The following is a 20,054-nucleotide window of genomic DNA, read 5'->3' on the forward strand; positions in this document are numbered from 1 at the left end:
GAGTGTTTTGCATGGCTGAGAGAAGAGATTCTGTCCTGGGAACACTGGAGATCAGATGCTGGATTTTGTAAATACAAGACTTTTGAACTAAGAACTGCTGAAAGACTTTATAAATAGCACAACTCTCCTGCACTGTAAATAAAGCCACTGCAATGTCATTGATTTCATAATAAATATTAAAGCTGGTCAAATAATACCAGTGAAAGCCATTTAAAACTATTTATATTGTTCTATGAGAGAGAGCGAGAGAGAGAGAAACACACACACACACACCTGGTCTTGCCCCCCCCCCCTCTCTCTCCACCACTTGGCAATGGCCAATTTTTTTTTTTATGTTTGTGTAATGTTAATCCACCAATGTTGTTGGTTGTTCAAGCTCTTTAAATGAAATTATATTATTAATGTTAGAATATAATTTTGTTGTTTTTCATTCATATTTTGTTTCATTTTCATCAAATTTAATGTTTTACAATATAAAACAGAAGAAAATTTTAAAGCATATTAATTTTCTTTGATTAAGTTGGCAAATTACTGAAAATTTTCTGAACAGAACATTTTGTGCTTGAATGCTTGATTAATTTCTGATAAATCCAGTCTGCCAGCTCAAATGTGGGTATAAAATGTGAATTCAGTTTGAAATTCCTCCTCATTTTAAAATGGGAACATGCAGAGAGCTCTTTGAAAAGGGACTAGTCTACATTGAAGCACTTTGTGATGCTGTGATGGTCTTTGAGACAAATAGAGCAAGACTTCAAGTGTTCTCACAGTGTGGTCAAGTGTGCTTTGGAGTCTGGCCCTTACAGAATGCACCAAGGAAGAGGAAGAAATGAAAGCTGACTGAAGCAGATCTCAGGCACCTTAAGACTTTAAGTAGTATAGACAGAAGGAGGACCACTGCTGCTTCAGGCAGCAAAAAAGGTAAATGTTTTTAGATCATATTATAAGAAAGTCTCCAGACTGACCATAAGCAAATGACTGAATGAACAAGGCTGAAGGGAAACTTAACTTCTAAGAAGCCATTATCTGTGCAATGTCACAAATTGCACAGATTGCAAACATCCACAAAAATTTTGATGCTAGCATAATATAATGAACAAAAAATTCTAGCAAATCACCTTGGTTCATCAAGATGTAGACTGAAATGGATTGCTCATGGGTTTATATACCAACAAGAGAATGACCCAAAACATATTTCAAAACTGTGCACAAACTATGTGAAAAAGGAATCTAGAGAACTAGAACTGTTGGACTGGCCAAGTCTAAGTCCAAACTTGAAAAATATTGATCAGATTTGAGATTTGGTGGATTCGAAGACAGGTTGGACAAAAGTTCCATTGGGAAACTTTGTGGGACAAACCAAAAACTATTTGTTTTTGACAGATTTTTAAAATATGTATTTTCCTGTTTTTATGACAGGTGGTTATCTATCCATCCAGCACATAACAGCAGGGTGCAAGATGCTAGCAGGCAGGGCATACATGGAACGCCATAACCAAGTGATTTGGATAGTATACAGGAACACCTGTGCCAGGTATAGCAAGGATGTTCCAAAGTCAAAACGGGATTTGCATTCTCAACGACCAAGGTAAGTTTCTGTGGAACTTCCAGATACAGACGGAAAAACCGGACATGGTAGTGGTGGACAATCAGAGGAAGACAGTAATAGTGATAGATGTAGCGATACCGAATGACAGCAACATCAAGAAGAAGGAACACGAGAAGTTGGAGAAGTACTAAGGGCTCAGAGAAGAGCTCGAGAAGATGTGGAGGGCAAAGGTAACAGTGGTCCCAGTGGTAAACGGGACCCCAAGCTGGGCAAGTGGCTCCAGCAGATCCAGGAACAACTGAGATCTCTGTCTAGAAGAGCAAAGTCCTACACTGTAAAAAAAATCCTAATATAAAAGTATTTTACTGTGTATTTTACAGTTTTGTTCTGTTCTTCTAGAATATCATTAAATTTACATAAATGGACTGTGATTTCACATTTTAAATGTAAATTAACGTAAAATCACTGTAATGTAATAAAACATAATTTTCTTGTTGTCTAAATGTATCTGTCTGTACATATATGCATATTTAGATTGTTAAAATACATTCACAAATGTATCATGATTTCACAAATATTTGTCCGTTATTTGAAAGATTGAACTGTTAAATTCAAATGTAATGCTATGGAAAAATATATAAAATCATCATTGATCACAATCTTTTTCTACAGAATACAGAGTAAGTATGTATCTGTCAAGGTAAACAGGATAAGGTTCATCACAATCACCATCTTATGTTGGCATATTTAAATTATACATAAACTGATGTGGATGTCATTTCTTCTTCAACTGAAGGGAAAAATATAAAATTAAGGGAACAATTGTAATAATTCATATACTTAACGTTTTCTAATCTAGTATTTGACTTCTGTGGAGCAGCTGTAGCCCATTAGAGTTAGTGAGTTTTAAAAATGTTAGTAAGTGGAATTTTTTACGAAGCCCCATCTTCTCATTTTTATACTAATGTAACCCCCAGTTCTACGCTTAATGAGTATTACTACTTTCAAAGAGACCTTTCTATTCTGGCGCCATAGGTTCTTATTGGATTGTGTATAATTTAAAACCTGAAATGAATGAAATTCTCATGGACTCAAACAAAGGACATGTCTTTGTGCTTTAGGTCACTCTGTAGCATTTGATACTGTTGTTCACAATATTTTTCAACATAAATTTAGATTAAACTGTTAATCTCTGTTAAAATTGTTAAAGAAAATACATTCCAATGGTTTAAATTGTATGTACCTGATAGATTTTGTTCATGTAAGCTGATAGTCTTCTCCACAAAGTTTGTCATGGAGTTCCACAGGGTTCTGTGCTGGGATCCATACTTTTTTATATTATACATGCGTCCCTTAGAGAATATTATCAGAAAACACTGCATACATTTTTATTGCTACGTAGATAATACCCAGTATGATTCATTTTCGAAGCCAGATGACACAAGTCATATACTTTGGCTACTGGCATATTTTAAAGACATAAGGATGTCCCATAATTTCCTTCCAATATTCAGACAAAACTGAGGTTATTATATGTTTAATTGCATTCTGAATCTGGTTGGCATTACCATACCAGGATAAGTCATATATAATGCACATTATATGCACATTATGACTAATGTGCATATTAAACAATTATGTAGAACTTGTTTCTTTCTTCTGCACGATATCTCTGTCTTATATCTGCATTCATTATTTTTATGCTGGACTATTGTTTTTTATCGTTATCAGGTCATTCTTAAAGTTCACTAAGCCCCAGTTAATCCAAAATGCTGTTGCCAGAGTACTGACAGGGATGATAAAGCGAGTTCATTCTTGTCCAATATTAGCTTCTCTTCAGCGGCACCCAGTTAAATCCTTCAAATAGAGCCTTCAACTTTCAGCAGGCCTCCTTCCTGTGGAACCAGCTTCCAGTTTGTTTTCATGAGACATACAGCCTCTCTACTTTTAAGAAAACTTTCCTTTTTGATAAAGCTAACAGTTAAGGCTAGACATATGACCCGTTATGTAGCTATAGGATCAAAGTCCTAAGAGACTTGATGCGATGAACTAAGCAGTTCTTCACCATTCAGCTCTCACTCTCCCCACATATTTATATACCAGTGGAGCCATATAACTACTTTTTAACTTTTTTTGATAGATAACCTGGCATTCCCTGAGCCCTGGCTCTGCCAGAGGTTGTCCTTTCTACAACTGCAAACTTGTCTAGGGGTTGCTTGATTGTTGAGGTTTTCTCCAGAATAATGTAGGCTTCTTACCTTACAATGTGACTGTTATTGTGATTTGGTACTAAATTGAACTTAAGTGAACTGAAATAACCTTAAGCAGTTCAAATTTTCTTTTCGTCTGTGTTTATTATAGCCTTCAACACCCATCTCAAAGTAAATTCAAAATAAAGTCCTTGTACTTGTATTTTCATTCCTCTCTTCCTTAACTTATCGGGATCCTTGCAAAACACTGACATATGTTCAAGAACCAGTATTAATCATCTTTGCATAAAGAAACAGAAAATTTTCTGTTTGGTTGCAACCTTAATTCTCACAGTTTCTAAAACTATATATCAGTGAAGAAGTTATCAGAGGCCTGTAGAGCAAACCTAGAGACTGAGTCAGGCAAGTGTGGTACTGTCAGGTTTATCCTTTGGTTTTCAGGGTAAACACAAAGGTTATCTTCTTAATGGGTACACCGCCATGGTAAGATATGCTGCAGGCCTAATATGCTCTGGTGCATGTTATCCTTTAGAAAAGACACGAACATGTACAAAACCACAACATAATTACCAATCAGTTCTTTCCAACAAAATCCCTAGAACTTCAGTATTTAGGTAGTAGAAAGGAGTGTAGTTCTAGAGATAGTATTTGTCTTTATCTGACAAGCATCAATAAGAAATGGAGATTCTTAGGGAACAACGGCATTCCCTTCTTTTTAAATCACACATTCTTATGTACCAACTTGCAGATGTATTATCTGTTTAACATCTTTCAATATTTTTAATATAGTCTCTTCATTTGTAAATTATACTGCTTTGCTGCAAGTAGACTAGTCCGTGTCTATGATTAATCAAATTGCACAGTTTTATGTGACCAGACTCATAAAAAGAAGAATCTGGGTTGACTGATCCACCTTCAGTTACTGATGTTGCTGTTGTTTGAATAAGTGACTCGAAATAAGAAAAAGATATCCTGGGTATCATGAACTTGCTTAGTAATGCTGGCCCCAGCTGTGATACAAACACAGCTGCATTCTTGGCATCTTATCCATCAAATGTTATAAAATTAAGTTAGACTGACCAGAAAACTCTGTCCTTTGTCACTCTCTCCTGCAGTAATGTCCACTTGCGGCCCAGATCTGCTGAAGCAAAGAGCTGGACAAAAAAAACAAAAAACCCCACACAATTAGACAGAAAAAAGCACAATTTCCATGTAGCATAATGTATCTCCAGATTATTGCCAGCTGTTTATTTTACAATGGAGGTCACTATAGAAAATTATTCATCCAATCAATTTACTACATTTCATACATTAAAACTGAGCTCACATATTAATCATAACAGGTTTGGCAGCCGTGTGTGTCAGCGTGACAAGGTGTGTGCATTGAGTGTGTATTAGCTGACACACACACACACAAACAACACTTGCACCTTCTCATTCTGCTCAGCTCCTGCCTATCTCACTCATGGTCATCGGAAAATAAATGTAATCAGTGACAACAAGCTAATCCTAAAGCACATTCTTTTGTCGCTGTGAAAAAGAGAAATGAAGGTTGACCTTGATGTAAATATGTGTCTGCCCTCACAAACCGTAATTTGAAAATGATCCTCACATCATTCTCCAGCTAAATGATTTTTTTTGTTCTGTTTGAATGGATTCCTCATTTCCATCTGCAGCCTGCCCATATGGAACAGATTAAAACCTAATTGAATTTCTTGCTTAATTATGTGTAAATTATTGAAGTGGAGGAGGAGTTGAGCCAATTCAAGCTTATTAACTATTCAAACTTATGTCTCACCTACTTAAATATCTTGAGCTTCATTTCCATTTTGGTTTTCAGGGTCTTTTTATTTAAGCCCAAACACCACTTTTTACATTGGGTTTTAATTACTTAATTAAATGTACAGCACTTTGTGTCAGCTGTGGTTGTTTTAAAGTGCTTTATAAATAAAGTTGATGATGATGATGATGTTAATTCAGTCGGTGCAAAAAATAAGGACTTTGATGAATACAAGTAGTTGTTTGGTGGTTTGTGCAACAAAACAAAATGAAATTACATTTTGTTGATCTTGATAGATTGTTAAAGTGTTAATTTATTAGTTTTTAAAAAGGTATTATCCAAAAAAATGAATTCATAATATACAGATAAGTACAAAGACTGTGGCAGATAAACTAAACTAAACCATACTGATACCATATGAAAACAAACTGCCCTTTAATTCAATATTTTTAGTGTATGATTGGTGAATTACCCAGGTGTGGTGGTAGACAACAACGTGAAATATAGCTGCGCTGTCTCCAAAAGTACCTGGATGATTACCTGGATGAATACCTTACCTGTATGATTGAGTATGCATCAAGACATAGCTGTGCTGTTTCCACATAGGCGACTATAGTCAGCTAACATAATAACATAAAATAAAATACTTTGCTCTCTACGACAAAAATATCGCTATCTGCACTTTGGGCTTCCGACCTTTGTATATCACTGCCAGATCAGATATACTACCTTTGCACTACCTTTGTGTTATCACCATATCAGCTGTTAACATTAGCTTTGCTCAGAATTGGCCATTCCACATGTGTCCCCAAGTGATACATCTTTAAATTCCTTGGCTCTGCTTTGATCCCCTAACTAAAGCTACTGCTATAAAACAGTCAAATGCAGTGAGATGAACATCTCTCATTGCTTATTAATAAATCTGTTGATTGAGTGTTTCTAACCTACATGAGAAAGCAGCATTTTTGACCAACACTATTTTCATCTTGCAGGTTCTCTACACTGCTGCAGGCTTGAATGTCTTATCCACTGAATCATCTCATCTCTCGGCAAAAAGACATAAGTAATTAATTGGACAGCAATACGATGCCCTGGCTTTCGTGTTGGCTCAGACTGGAGTGACATGTTACAACTATGAAAGCAATTAACTTAAGCAGGATTAAAAACAACATAAAAAGCCATGCAGCTGAATTATTATGTGCTCTACAAGTGTGCATTGACGGTCATTAACCAGCACCTCAGGATCCTCCATCATAGTTTAATTGTTTCTGTCTACTGTTAGTGCTTTTAATGATAGTGAAACTAAAAATATATATAATGAAAAGGTTTTACATAAAATCGATATTAATCTATATTAATTGCACATGAAGTGAAATGTTTGTCTTTATATGCCTGTTTTGTTTTAATTTGGGTGATTATGGGTTTTGCTGTTCAAAATTAAAAAGTATGTGAGATAATGGATTATCTCGACTTAATATTTCCTTCTAAATTTGAGTAAATTATGTGTGTATCTCAGTCTAGTCGAGTGCAAGCAACTACATTCGAGGCTGCTGACTTGACAATTGTCCAGATGACCTTCACTGGGCAATCCACAAGGACAGTAAGCCCCATAAGGTCATTGCTGAATGTCTAGTCATTCGCTGAGTGCTGCATAGAATGTATGGAAAATTGGAACGCTTTGAAAGGATGAGTGGGGTAGGGAGAGGTGGACAAGAAACAGGGATAACTGCAGCCATTAGATGTTTGCTGAGAAAAGTCAGTGCAAGATCTGACAGCAACGTAATAAATATACATATTTAAACTTTTACCTTAAAAATAAAATTTAAAGCAAAAGTTTTACATTCAGATTTCTATATACAAATAGATTTGTGGGTTATTTATAATTAAAAACATTGTTTTATGATATACGTTTTTATTTCTTCTTAGAACTTGCCAAAGGGTTTCCAACTAGAAGCCAAGTGTGACTACACTTACTATATCGTCACTGTGTTTGGATATGGTTATTGTTTAATTCATTTCACTTTAATTCAAGAATTACAGAACAGCATTACTGTGGTATGAAAAAACAACATATGACGTTTTTTTTCTGAGTTTAGTCGTAAATCTTGAGATATAATGCGCTGCTGCACGACAAAAGATTTGGTAACGTAACACCAACGATAACTCCTTGTGCATTTATTTCAGCTACAGAATCAAAAGTTTCTTTTATGTTTGTGTCTACAACCCACCCTGCCCTCCTTGCAATAGGCCAGCAGCTTGTCTTCTTCCTTGGGGTGGAAGATGAGCGTGTCAGGTGTGAAGTCGATGGACTGCCGCTGGAAGGAGGAACCTTCATCTGTGCTGATAAACAGCATTTGATCTCGTTCATTTATAGAGGAACCCACCAGAATTACCTGTAAGAGATGATAGAGAGAACAGCGAAGAAGAAAAGAAAGAAAAAGAAGAAAAAAGAAGGTCACAGGTGATACGGTCCAAAGCATCCTGCAACATATTTGGTGCTAAGTCAGCAGTCTGTTGAAAATATCCTCCTCATATCAGTACTTGTCCATGTTAATTCACCTGCATGCACTGAAAACCTGATAAATATGAATGCATTCACTTCCATGCATGCACATTCATTCAAGGCCATCCTCTGGAACAGAAAAACTTTCCATCAACCTTACAGGCGGCTTAAACCATGGCAACACTCTATTGATTATCTATTCAGACTTTTATAGCTCATAAAGTGAAAACATTAAATACAGGGGACACCAGGAACTGCCAACCCACCAATCACAATTATGTCCCAGACACTTGCAATAAGTGTCTCAATAGGGGAAATCGATAGGAACTAATGAACCAGTCATGTTCATTAACAGTGCGTGAGAGGTGGGAAGCTATCCCATGAGGGTTTTTGGTTGTTTACAGCAACTCCTTATAAAAAGTGTCCTCAGTCAGAGAAATGCAATAAAGTAACTAGCTGTATTGTTACTTAACAAATGTTTCAGCAAAGATTAATGGATGCAAACTAGAGATATAATTTTAATGAAAGGGATATTCAACATGTAATGGCTATTTAAAAAAATAAGTATTATGTGTGGGCAGAAACAATTGAGCAAACAAATAAATCAACTCATAGGAAATTGTCAAGGTACTTCCAATGCTTTTAATTCTTATTTTAAGACTGCATGCTTTTGTCCACGTACAAAGAAAGAAAAAAATCCCTTTTTAATGCCTATATTCCTCCTTCACTTCCAAAATAACCTTAATATTCAACCTTGCCGAAAGCAATTTGTATTCAATGGTATATTTAATAGTGTTTTCAAAGGTTACAGTAGCTCCTTCTAGAGGGAGTTCAGTACTTTAGTATTAGAAAAGAAAAGCTTCATATTTGTATGCTTATACTTGGGTAAATTTATTACACAAACCTGTAATAAATGCCTCTTACACAGCATGTTTGGCTCATCAAAGCGGGGAAAGCACAGTTTTAATAATGTTCACTTCAGTGTCCCAGTAGGCCAAGAAACTTATGGGTTATCTGCCTGATCTGGATTTCTTTCAGGGCCTTGTGTTACAGAAGATACTTTTAGTAATTTTTGAATAACCAGTCCATCGATCTCTTTGGTCAAAAATCAGTCACACCTGCTGGAGAGCATCCACACACTTGATGCTTTGACAACTAGACCTAAACTCAGAAATCGAATGGTTCCTTTAAATCGCCAGAAAACAAAAAACAGCAGGAAGGATGGGTTTTTTTCAGCAGGAAGCCAAAAAAACCCCAAAAAGATCAAATAAAATAAAAAAGTATACTGTACAAGTTTAAAGCTCTTTAGGGCAGTGATTACACAAAATCTTGAGAGAGTACTTGAGAGATTTCTGTCTCCCTATCAAAGCAGGTAGGGAATAACCTGGAAATTTCAGGTTACATATTTGCTTCTAGAAGAGCATTGCTCATGTTCACAGAAATCTACTCCAGTAGTATTTCCTCTTTGTCCTTGCTGTCGATCTTTTCTTTTATTATCCTTTAATCCAACCTCTGTTTTGTTTTTATCTAAAGAAACACAAAGCTGGTGTAAAACCAGTGGCTATGTCCATCTTTTATACTGTCCGTTTCTAGAAAAAGAAAAAAATCATTACTACTTTTATAGCTAAACTAACACTGTGCTATTTTATTTTTTGTCCATATTTAATGTGTTCAGTGATTTGTATTATGTATGCCTATTTTCTGAACACATTTCTGGCAAATCTTCACCTGTCATTTCTTTTTATAGTCATCAGAACAGCTTCAATATCACAAAAGCCCTTACCCTAAACCTATAACTTCTTGATGCATGCTCAACTTTTCTCCCACAAAAACGCTAGGTCCGGATGAACAGAATCAACTTTTGGAGACTAAACCTATAACCATAACCTAATTGTAAACCTGACGCTAAAACTTGAGGGGACTGAGATTTTGGTCCCCTTCAGGGCTGTTGGTCCCCAGAAAAATGTCTAAACAGGTACACACGCACACACACACAACCCCTATTAGGATTCTCATCATGACTTCAATTAAGGAGTGTGTGTAGAATAACACATCTTTCTGGGTTGATACTTGAGAACTGTGTGTGAGTTGGGTGTAACTTCCGTTAGCACCACAGTCAATTAAAAGCTTGGTGTTTGTTTTGCAGGCAGAGCATGGTCAACAAGGAAGAGGAGTAGAATGATGATGTTAGAACAGCAGGAAAGAAGACTTTATTTCTTATAATACAGTTAATTTAGAAAATGTCAGCTGGGATTTGCTCAGTGTATTTGTTGTTTACAGCTAAAAAGCTCCACTGAAAAGCTCAAGTTCACCCTGTGGATGTAGGAAGTCAGCAAACAATTACTATCCTTAATTTCTACCAAAATGACCACTCCCAATCTCATATTTACATGTGTTTACAAAGTCTTTTGGCTTCTATGGTATAAAGCCTGATGACAGCTGTTTTGGCACACACTTTTGCCTCATGTCCCTGTGGGGCAGGTCCATCAATCGGTCAGCCCTCCTGTGCCAACATGTCATCATTTAAAGGATATCACTCGGTTTAACCTAGTTAAGCTAAGACAAACACTGAACATCCTCAGGACACACACGTACACAGTCCCACCTCGCATATTTCTCCTGTTTTGGCTTCCCTTCATTGGCTTCCTGTTAAATCCAGAATTGAATTCAAAATCCTGCTCCTCACATACAAGGTCTTAAATAATCAGGCCCCATCTTATCTTAATGACCTTGTAGTACCATATCACCCTATTAGAGCGCTCCGCTCTCGCTCTGCAGGCCTACTTGTTGTTCCTAGAGTATTTAAAAGTAGAATGGGAGGGAGAGCCTTCAGTTTTCAGGCCCCTCTTCTGTGGAACCAGCTTCCAGTTTGGATTCGGGAGACAGACACTATCTCTACTTTTAAGATTAGGCTTAAAACTTTCCTTTTTTCTAAAGCATATAGTTAGGGCTGGACCAGGTGACCCTGAATCCTCCCTTTGTTATGCTGCAATAGATGTAGGCTGCCGGGGGATTCCCATGATGCATTGAGTTTTTCCTTTCCAGTCACCTTTCTCACTCACTATGTATTAATAGACCTCTCTGCATTGAATCATATCTGTTATTAACCTCTGTCTCTCTTCCACAGCATGTCTTTATCCTGTCTTCCTTCTCTCACCCCAACCGGTCGCAGCAGATGGCCGCCCCTCCCTGAGCCTGGTTCTGCCGGAGGTTTCTTCCTGTTAAAAGGGAGTTTTTCCTTCCCACTGTCGCCAAAGTGCTTGCTCATAGGGGGTCATATGATTGTTGGGTTTTTCTCTGTATCTATGAAGCGCCTTGAGGCGACTTTTGTTGTGATTTGGCGCTATATAAATAAAATTGAATTGAATTGAATTGAATTGAATATAGACATCATATCAACAAATGGAGACAAATGAGATGACAAATGCTTGAAAAAGAAGCATAAAGGTGCACCGGATCTTATGAATATGATTGTGTCAGTTGGTGAAGTTGCATAATCTCACCCAAAACAACCTGAAACTCGCTACTCAGAGGTACTGAGTACTATAAGCTTAGCAAAAAACAAAAAAAAGTTACAAATAAATAAACAATAAAAATCTGTACTACCACAAAGGTCATGCTCTTGATGTGTTTGCATTTGTAACTAGATTTCTGTAGTTTTAGCGACAGTGAAACACAGATCATCATGCAACGAAGCTAAACACAATTATACTTTTAGATAGTATTTTTAATTATTCGTTTTTTATGAAATGCTTTTCATTCAGTCTTTAAATTTGTTTGCTTGCTTTGTCACAATGTCCACTACTAAGCCTATGGAAGCTTTTGACTAACCTTGATGCCATCAGATTATCTTTTTTTTTGTCATCAGAGATTTAAATGAAAACACACTGTTTAACTGAAAGTATCTGTTTGCACAGGAGGTGTGGGCTGTTAGTAGTCAGGCTGAGGAGGGGAAATGCTGCTCAATTGCATCATGGGACTAGAAACAGAATGAGAGCGTTTTTGAAATCTAGTAGGAGACACACACAGCGCTTTGAGTGCTCAGACAGAGTAGAAAAGCGCTATATAAGAACAAGTCCATTTACCATTACCATTTACACACTGAGGACTCCAAGTTGAGATATTTCTAAGCTTAAAGTGTATTACTAAATCACTTGAGAAATCTTTGCAGTTCCATTTGATTGTACTGGTCTTTTTGAGACCTTAGGTGAAAGGAGTTTAAAATTAAATTCAAAACCTTAGCCAAAAAAATAAACCTTTTCTATTCTATGCACTATTGTGAGTTGTGCATTTTATGTGGTACTTAAACGTCTTGTAACCCCTCCATATTCATGCATTGTTCCCTTATTGGGTTTCAACCTGGGAAACTCAAAATGGGACAAAATTGCTAAAACGAATCTTAAAATTGTTTTATCTTTTATTATTCACCACAGAAACCACAGAAAATAATGTAGGAGTTTGTAAAAGATGAGTGTGCCACTGATGCACTCATCCTCATGGCGCAGTAACCTGACTTACCAACAAGTGGCAGTCTTGTCAAACTGTAGGCTCGGAGGAATGCCTTCAAATCTTTACAGAGTTGAAACTGAGCTTGACTAACCAACTGACAGATAAGAAGGTGAACTTTTCAGTGAGGCTTCAAAAAAATGGGATCGGGGGAGGGCAGACAAGTTATGATCCTCCACAATCAAAGGACTTTGATACATTCTTCCTTCATAACGATTTCCTCCGAGTAATAGCTCAAGCTTAGCAAAGCACAGTGCTCCTATTGTGCATGGCAGATAAAAGCAGACTCTAAACTTCCTGTGTCTGCTGTGGAGACTTCTGGGGTGTGACACATTAAGGGGACTTATAGGAACAAAACTCAGCTCTTTTTAATCTGCAAAACGGCTTACGTAATCTATGCGATGTTTGATAATCTTTCGATCACAGTTGCTCAGATTATAGAGCTGATACTCTCTGATGTGTGTCAACAATGATCAGTTCCTGCTGTCAATTATAAAGCAGCACAATCTTCTTGGCAGCTTAAAACAGCTTATAAAAGAGTGCTGGTGTGCAGTTGGAACATGAACAACATGAAGGTCTATGCCCAGAGAAGAATGAGAATGTGCATTTGTTTTGCATGACACATCTTTGAACAGCTGAAGGGTTTTATGGCTGCAGGCTGATATGGCTGATGAAAACCTCAAGTCTTGAGAATGGAGAAAGCTTTTGCACGATACAAGCACACCGGCACAAATGCACACCTATGCAAATGAATTGTGTACTTACTGTACATGTGCACAGAAAAATGAGAGAAGTCGATGAAGGATACCGTTTGAATTGTTATTTTGCAAATATTATTTGTGAAAGTAATAAATCAATGAAGAACTCCACGCCATGTTCAAGGTAATTATCTCAAAAATAGCTTTCAGTAGTCTTGTTATCCTTATATTCAGCCTGCTATCTATAATTCACAATACATTTTTGTTTCTCGTAACTTTGTTATGAACTCGTAGGAAAGATTCAATGGCCTGCCATGTAGCCATGTTTTGGAAAACTGTAAGTGAACCTTCCCAGATTTCAGCAATGAGTGACAGACAGATATAAAAGAAGATAAACCTAATTAGTTAGGACCTAGTCGTATAAATCAGAATGTTTCTTTGTTATTGACATCTGGGTCAACACACATAAACATACCCATACACAGGCATACTAGTGCAGTTCCTGGTACAGTTCCTTTCCACTCAATTACATATATAAATTGCTTGAGTTCTAGCTTCCACTGGGAGAGAGGGCCCCATGTGACCACAGCTTACTGAGCCATGGTCTGTTAGGAAGACCTGGGAGGGGAACGCAGCATGGGAGGCAAGAGGATATCACCAGACAGCATAACAAGTTTCAGAAGATGCTCAGTTAGTCCCTCCCTTTAGTCTTGTTGTGGTTATTAAACTAAACAAGGATGGATGGAAGTTTTGATCAGACAACCACCTTTTATTTATGACATGAGTCTCCCTCGTGCCCTACCTGAAGTACTGCACATCTCTGTTGTACCATCTTAGTTTAAGATTTGTTTGCAGTGTATTTCAGGATTGTTTCATATCACCAATGAAACAAATCCTCTTCAGGTAGTTCTTGTCATATCAAAATATAGTCATGCTATTTGGACAGAGTGTGAAATCAAGGTCATCTTGCTGAAGTGGTTTGCATAAGGACCAAACAGCCATTTCATTTGAATGAATTAGCAGGGCATATAGTGCCTGAATACCTATAATAATGTTCTTTTTGTGGAGGATTAGGACAAAGAATATGAGAGGCTCATTTTAAAGCCTAGAGTAGTTTGAAAGTTTGAGAGTATTGTATGTCTGTTTGATCATTTCGAACATTTTTAACTTTCTAGAAGACTGAAAAAGCAATGTTACCTTAAAAAACTGTTTTTGACTCCAATCTCAGTAACTCAGCAACAAGCTATGAAATGACCTTGAGTTGAGACTGTTTTGCCCGAGGTCAAGATTGTAGCATCAAACTCCACTTCTGTCTAAACCCAATAACAACTATGACATTTCTTATTGAGTTAGAGGAGCAAAAACGATTTTTATGATACTATTTGGTCTTATATTCACTTTTATAATATCTTCCACTGTGGTAATTCCACTAGTTTAAGTGTGGTTTCAACTTTGTCAATATTTTCAATCAATCCTCAAGCAGGTTAATCCATAATGTTGAATGGATATTGTATCACTTCAATATTCATTCCCAGTACAATCAGTTTCAAATTTAAAGACTTAGCAAAAGCCTCTTGCTCAGAAGCCAGTCTTGACTCTTTCCAGCATTTTTGTCCCTGCACTTCTCTAAGGTGAGGTGAGAAGTGGTTAGAATGGGGAATCAGAAAGCCAAACATGAACAACACATTGTCAGAGGTGTCAGAGATAGAGGTGTGAGAGGTCTGGCAGTGTGTTTTTTGGCCAGCTTTGCGACAGTGTGACAGTCCGACAGTCCATTAGCTTCCACCCAGGCAGCTCCATTTGTGTTACAATGGAGGTGACCAGTTTCAGCAAAGTCCCACATCTTGGCTTGAGTTTAGATGAAAACACACACACACACACACACACACACACACACACACACACACACACACACACACACACACACACACACACACACACTGAGGGTGTGGAAAATCACCAGTCTGAGAGGACCAGTAGTTGAAGAGCATGAAGTTCAAATGCATATTCTTTATACCAAACTTTACAACCTAATGCACTGAAAAAATAATATTGAGAGGCTGGCAGGGGCTGTAAATGTGACAGGAAACACACCCACGTTTTTTTTTTAATACAGTGACAAATAATGTGATTAAAGTAATGCATTAGTAAGTAATGCATTACTTTAATCACAATACATTTTTTAGTAACGCAGTAATGTAACGTGTTTATGCTGAACACTAGCCCTATCTTCAGTCCTTTTCAGTTCATGTGCTGGAGGGAGGACAGTGGTGCAACAGTCTACATCTTTTAAGTGGAGTGGAGATGAACATTACTTTTATTTTTATTGTGCAAAAACATCTGTACAGTCTCAAGCTAATGCAAAGCTATCCAAGAACCCAGAATGATGTTAAAGTTAAGTGTATGCTAACACTAGCCAAGCAGCTTGGCCTACTCTTCAGCAGCTAACAAAGATAGTAATGAGTAGTCATGCTGGGAACATTGTAGCCTCCATTTCTCTCTGTACATGATTCAAGAGCAGAATAACTGTGGCGATCACTTTGAAGTCTCCTTGGGCTTTTTCAGCTGTGTTGTGTTGGTGGTTTTGTATGTCTGTCCTCTGTCCAATGCAGGTGTAACCCAGTTCCTAAAATCATCTCAAACAGAAAGAGAAGAAAAATTAAAACATTTAATGTTCATTGTTCTGTTCTTACTGTCCCGGTTAATGAAAGTGAAATGAGATCAAAATAATTATTTAAACATAGAAGGGATGCAGATTATATATGATATGCTCTGGTCAAACAAGGGTTAAGTTTCTCAGAGGGTTGATGAGCTCTGATGAGAGCCTATTGTTTTACTCCACTCCTCACATGTCAGCCAATCGGTGAAGCTCTAGGCAGCTCTTGTCCCTCCTTAGTACCAGCTCCCAAGTTTTCAGTCTCTTGCTTCTACAGCCGAACAGAGCAGACGGACTAAAACTTTTGTTATCGGTAAGCTGGAGAAATTAACCTCTAACGAGTTAAAAGAAATACCATCTAAACTGATATTTTTCACAAATTATGTATTTGCACTTGTTGTTGTCAAGGGCAGAGCGAAACCGGAGGGTTTACTGAGCTGTGGCTCCATGTAAATGCTGAGCATCCACTCGACGGCGGTAAGCTAAATGTGGCTAATCAGACACGTGATGTGCGGAGTGTGGGTACAGTTGTTCGATGTCTCTGAAACGCACTGTTGTTATGCTAGTTAGAGCATTAACTAAGTCATTAACATGTGAAAAGTTGTAAATGGTTAAAGCAGCTAAAAATAACTTTATGAGAGATAATTGTAAGCAGACTTTATCCTGCTTCCTGTTTAAATTTTGATGTCAATCGGTTGTTTTACAATACTCAGTATTGAACACTTGGAGGTAATTTTTAGTGTATTTCCACTTGTACTAGTAGGCCTATGGTACAAGCGGGATTAAGCACGTCTATTTTAATACTCCTATTTGTGGACTGAGTCCTTGTGTTTACGTGTTATTGAAATTGATTATTTGCACTTTGTTCAATTTCTGATAAGCATTTGCATATTATTCCATTTCTTAAAAGGGGTAATATACTTATTTATTTGTGATTAGATATATATGTACAGTGAGTTTATTTTGATCGATGTAATTAATGTTTACAATGAAAGTGAATTATATGGTGACTATAATTCCTGAATGTTTAAAACCTTGTAGATAATCTTTAATGTTACTGCAGGTTACAAATAATTGAACCTTGATACTGTGAAATTTTGGATATTGCTACTTTGACCTTTGAAACTTGATATTTTAATGTTGTACAACATGACTGAACTGATGATGATTGAATTGATGATAGCTGATCTGAATAGTAGTTACTGCACTGTGACACTACTTTAGTTTAATTTGTGAGAGTTATCCTTAAAGGGCATGTGACATATATTTGGCCATTGTTTATAGGTCAGGTTTTTATATGGGACGAATCCAAAGACCAGGTCAGCGATTCCAGAACCCAGAGTGTTCCAGTGTTCACTGGATGGCGAGCCAACCCAAGATCCTAGGAGACGATATACATGTACACGCACACTCATTTGCACATTGATGGACTACAATCCTCTACTGTACAAGTAGTACGGTAGGACAGACAATCACACACACACTCCTTGTCAGATGAATTCTATGGGCCCCACCGGTACCATTTGGACTTAAAAAAGACTAATTCTTTTACTTGTGCACAATTTTATTTAATTCTATTTTTTTTTGCTACTTTGGGGGAAATTTTTATACTTGACATTCTGTTAAAACCTGTTGTAATACTGTGTTGTTTACAAATTTCTTTTACAAGGCTTAACATCACTAAAGTACTTTTAAAGCCACATAACTGTGTTTGTCTGGTTTCTCTGCCATTTGTGTACCAGAGCTCTAAGAGTCGTTCTCAGTCTTCTGACACTAGCCCAAATTGCTTATTACTTTGGTAATTATCCATTGGTACTTTATGTAACTCCACGTAAGTGCTACAAAAGTGGCGAGCCAGCCAGGAGCTCTTTGGTGCATGAATATCAGCAGTGAAACCTCCTTAAAGTGTGTATTGTCATTGAAACATCTTTTGCTATTGCCACAAGATGGATTTTGTATTGAGCTCAGGTATCAAAGTCCCCAATGCAGTAATTGTTAGTGGTACACTCAATTCATCGGATGATGAAGGGGTTCTTGACTTTTTGAAGCAGTATGGTACCTTTAGAGCCGTCCCAGTTGTAGATCCAAACTCAGAATTTTTCAAAAACCTGATCGTCGAGTACCGAAGTGGTAACGCCATTGATGCCTTAACTGATCTTTTGCCATACACATATGAAGTTGAAGGGAAGCCCGGTGTAAAATACCATGTAAGAGCTCTCTCCAGCGTTTACACTGCCAAGGTGGGTGGCAGTGCTACTAAGTCCTACTTAGATGAAATAAAGCAGGTGGCAAAACTGAGTGGCAAAAGTTTTGAAGAGGTACTGAAGTCGATGATGACAGAGATCAGTGAAATCATTGGGAGTTCAGAGACCGATGATGAATGTATGCTCTCCTCCATGCAAGTTGATGATCCAGACAGGGAGAACCAGCTTCACCCCTCTCTTGAAACTTCTGAGATTGCACGCCAGCAGTTTTCTGAAGATCCACCCCAGGTAGGATTGATTCAAGGTGGTGCGGAGCCACACCTACCTGTTGATTTCAAAAAGAGCCCATTTAGTGCGGCAAACAGTTTCAACCCACCTGAAATTCAGAAAGTCATTGTGGAACACATCGTGAAGAAAGATGACTTGATTGCACATTCATATTCTCCAATGAGACTCCGGTCATTCTCTGGCAGGATCCCCAGACCCAGCGGTGAGACAGATTATGACACATGGCGTTCACATGTCGAACTTCTCAGGAAAGACCCTGCCATGTCTGAACTTCAAAAATCTAGAAAGATCTTTGAGAGCTTGTTGTCCCCTGCAGCTGACATTGTCAACCGACTGAGCCCAGAAGCTACACCTGAGACTTACCTTCAGTTGTTGGATGCAGCTTTTGGAACAGTGGAAGATGGAGAGGAGCTTTTCGCCCAATTCATGAACACTCTTCAGGATCCTGGTGAAAAGGCCTCTGCGTACCTCTGCCGTCTTCAGGGCGCATTGAACCTTACTCTGAAGAGGGGAGGAGTCTCTGCTGGGGATGCCGATAAACACATTCTCAAGCAGTTTTGTCGTGGATGTTGGGACCACACCTTGCTCTCAGATCTTAATCTTGAAAACAAGAAAAGCCAACCCCCAACATTCTCAGAACTTCTATTAATGCTCCGGACAGAAGAAGATAGACTGGCAGCTAAAGCTACACGGATGAAGAAACACCTTGGCTCAACCCGGCAGCGGGTTGTGGCGCACTGTCAAAAGACTTGCACCTGTAGTGAGCTACAGGCAGTGACTCAATCTGATTCTGACCCGTTGACAGATCTGAGGAAGCAAGTTGCATCCCTACAGAGTCAGCTTACTAATTTGATGGCAAAGAAACAGAAGAAAAGCTCGAAGCCTAAGGACAAGGCCGAGTGTGATTTATGTGAGATGGCTATGGCAACACCTAGCATCAAGGTCACAAGTGCGAAGCCTGCCAACTTGCGGCAGAGCACCCAGCCAAAACCATGGTACTGCTTCAAGTGTGGTCAGGATGGCCACATCTCAGCAAGTTGCAGTAATGACCCAGACCCCACTCTTGTCGCTGATAAGAGGAAGCAATTGAGAGAGAAGCGTCGCATTTGGGAGATGCAAAACACTCCATCTGCTGACCAGGATTTTTAGACGCAGTCTCAGTTGTGGGGCAAACTGGGACTGAAGCAGGTCAACATCGTCCCGCTAAATCTGGAAGTCAAGCTAAACCAAGAGCACAGGCCACTTTGAGTCAATCCCATGTTGGAGAACAACCTTTCAGACTACCTAAGAGGCTCATAGGCACAAAGAGTACAGGTCAAGTCACGATCAAAGGTAAGGTGTGCAGTTGTCTCCTTGACACAGGTTCTCAAGTGACCACTGTCACCAAGTCCTACTATGACCAGTATTTGTCTGAGCAACAGATAGAGCCACTACATGACCTTCTGGAGGTTGAAGGGGCCAATGGGCAGCTTGTACCTTACCTGGGTTATGTTGAGATTGGAATCACCTTTCCTAAAGACTTTCTTGGTGCTGAACTAGAAGTCAAAACGCTAGCTCTAGTAGTCCCAGACACCGGGACATTAACGAAGTCTTGTGTATTGATAGGAACAAACACTCTTGATGTAGTGTATGAAATGTACAGAGAGGCAAACCCAGAGGGCTA

General features: G+C 38.2%; 1 protein-coding gene across 10 annotated transcripts in view; it reads right to left on the minus strand.

Moving 5' to 3' along the window:
- Nucleotides 1-20,054, minus strand: part of sorcs2 (sortilin-related VPS10 domain containing receptor 2) — a 407,562-nt gene that overhangs the window by 77,292 nt on the left and 310,216 nt on the right. For all 10 annotated transcript variants that reach the window (XM_082510974.1, XM_082510972.1, XM_082510973.1 and 7 more), the window contains 2 exons: nucleotides 7,765-7,929; nucleotides 4,837-4,910 (listed from right to left, as the gene is read on the minus strand). In XM_082510974.1, coding sequence (XP_082367100.1) covers nucleotides 4,837-4,910; nucleotides 7,765-7,929 — 239 coding nt within the window. The remainder of the gene's footprint in view (nucleotides 1-4,836; nucleotides 4,911-7,764; nucleotides 7,930-20,054) is intronic.

Source organism: Aulonocara stuartgranti (genome assembly GCF_965226115.1).
Source record: "Aulonocara stuartgranti genome assembly, chromosome: 3".
Classification (NCBI taxonomy): Eukaryota; Metazoa; Chordata; class Actinopteri; order Cichliformes; family Cichlidae; genus Aulonocara; species Aulonocara stuartgranti.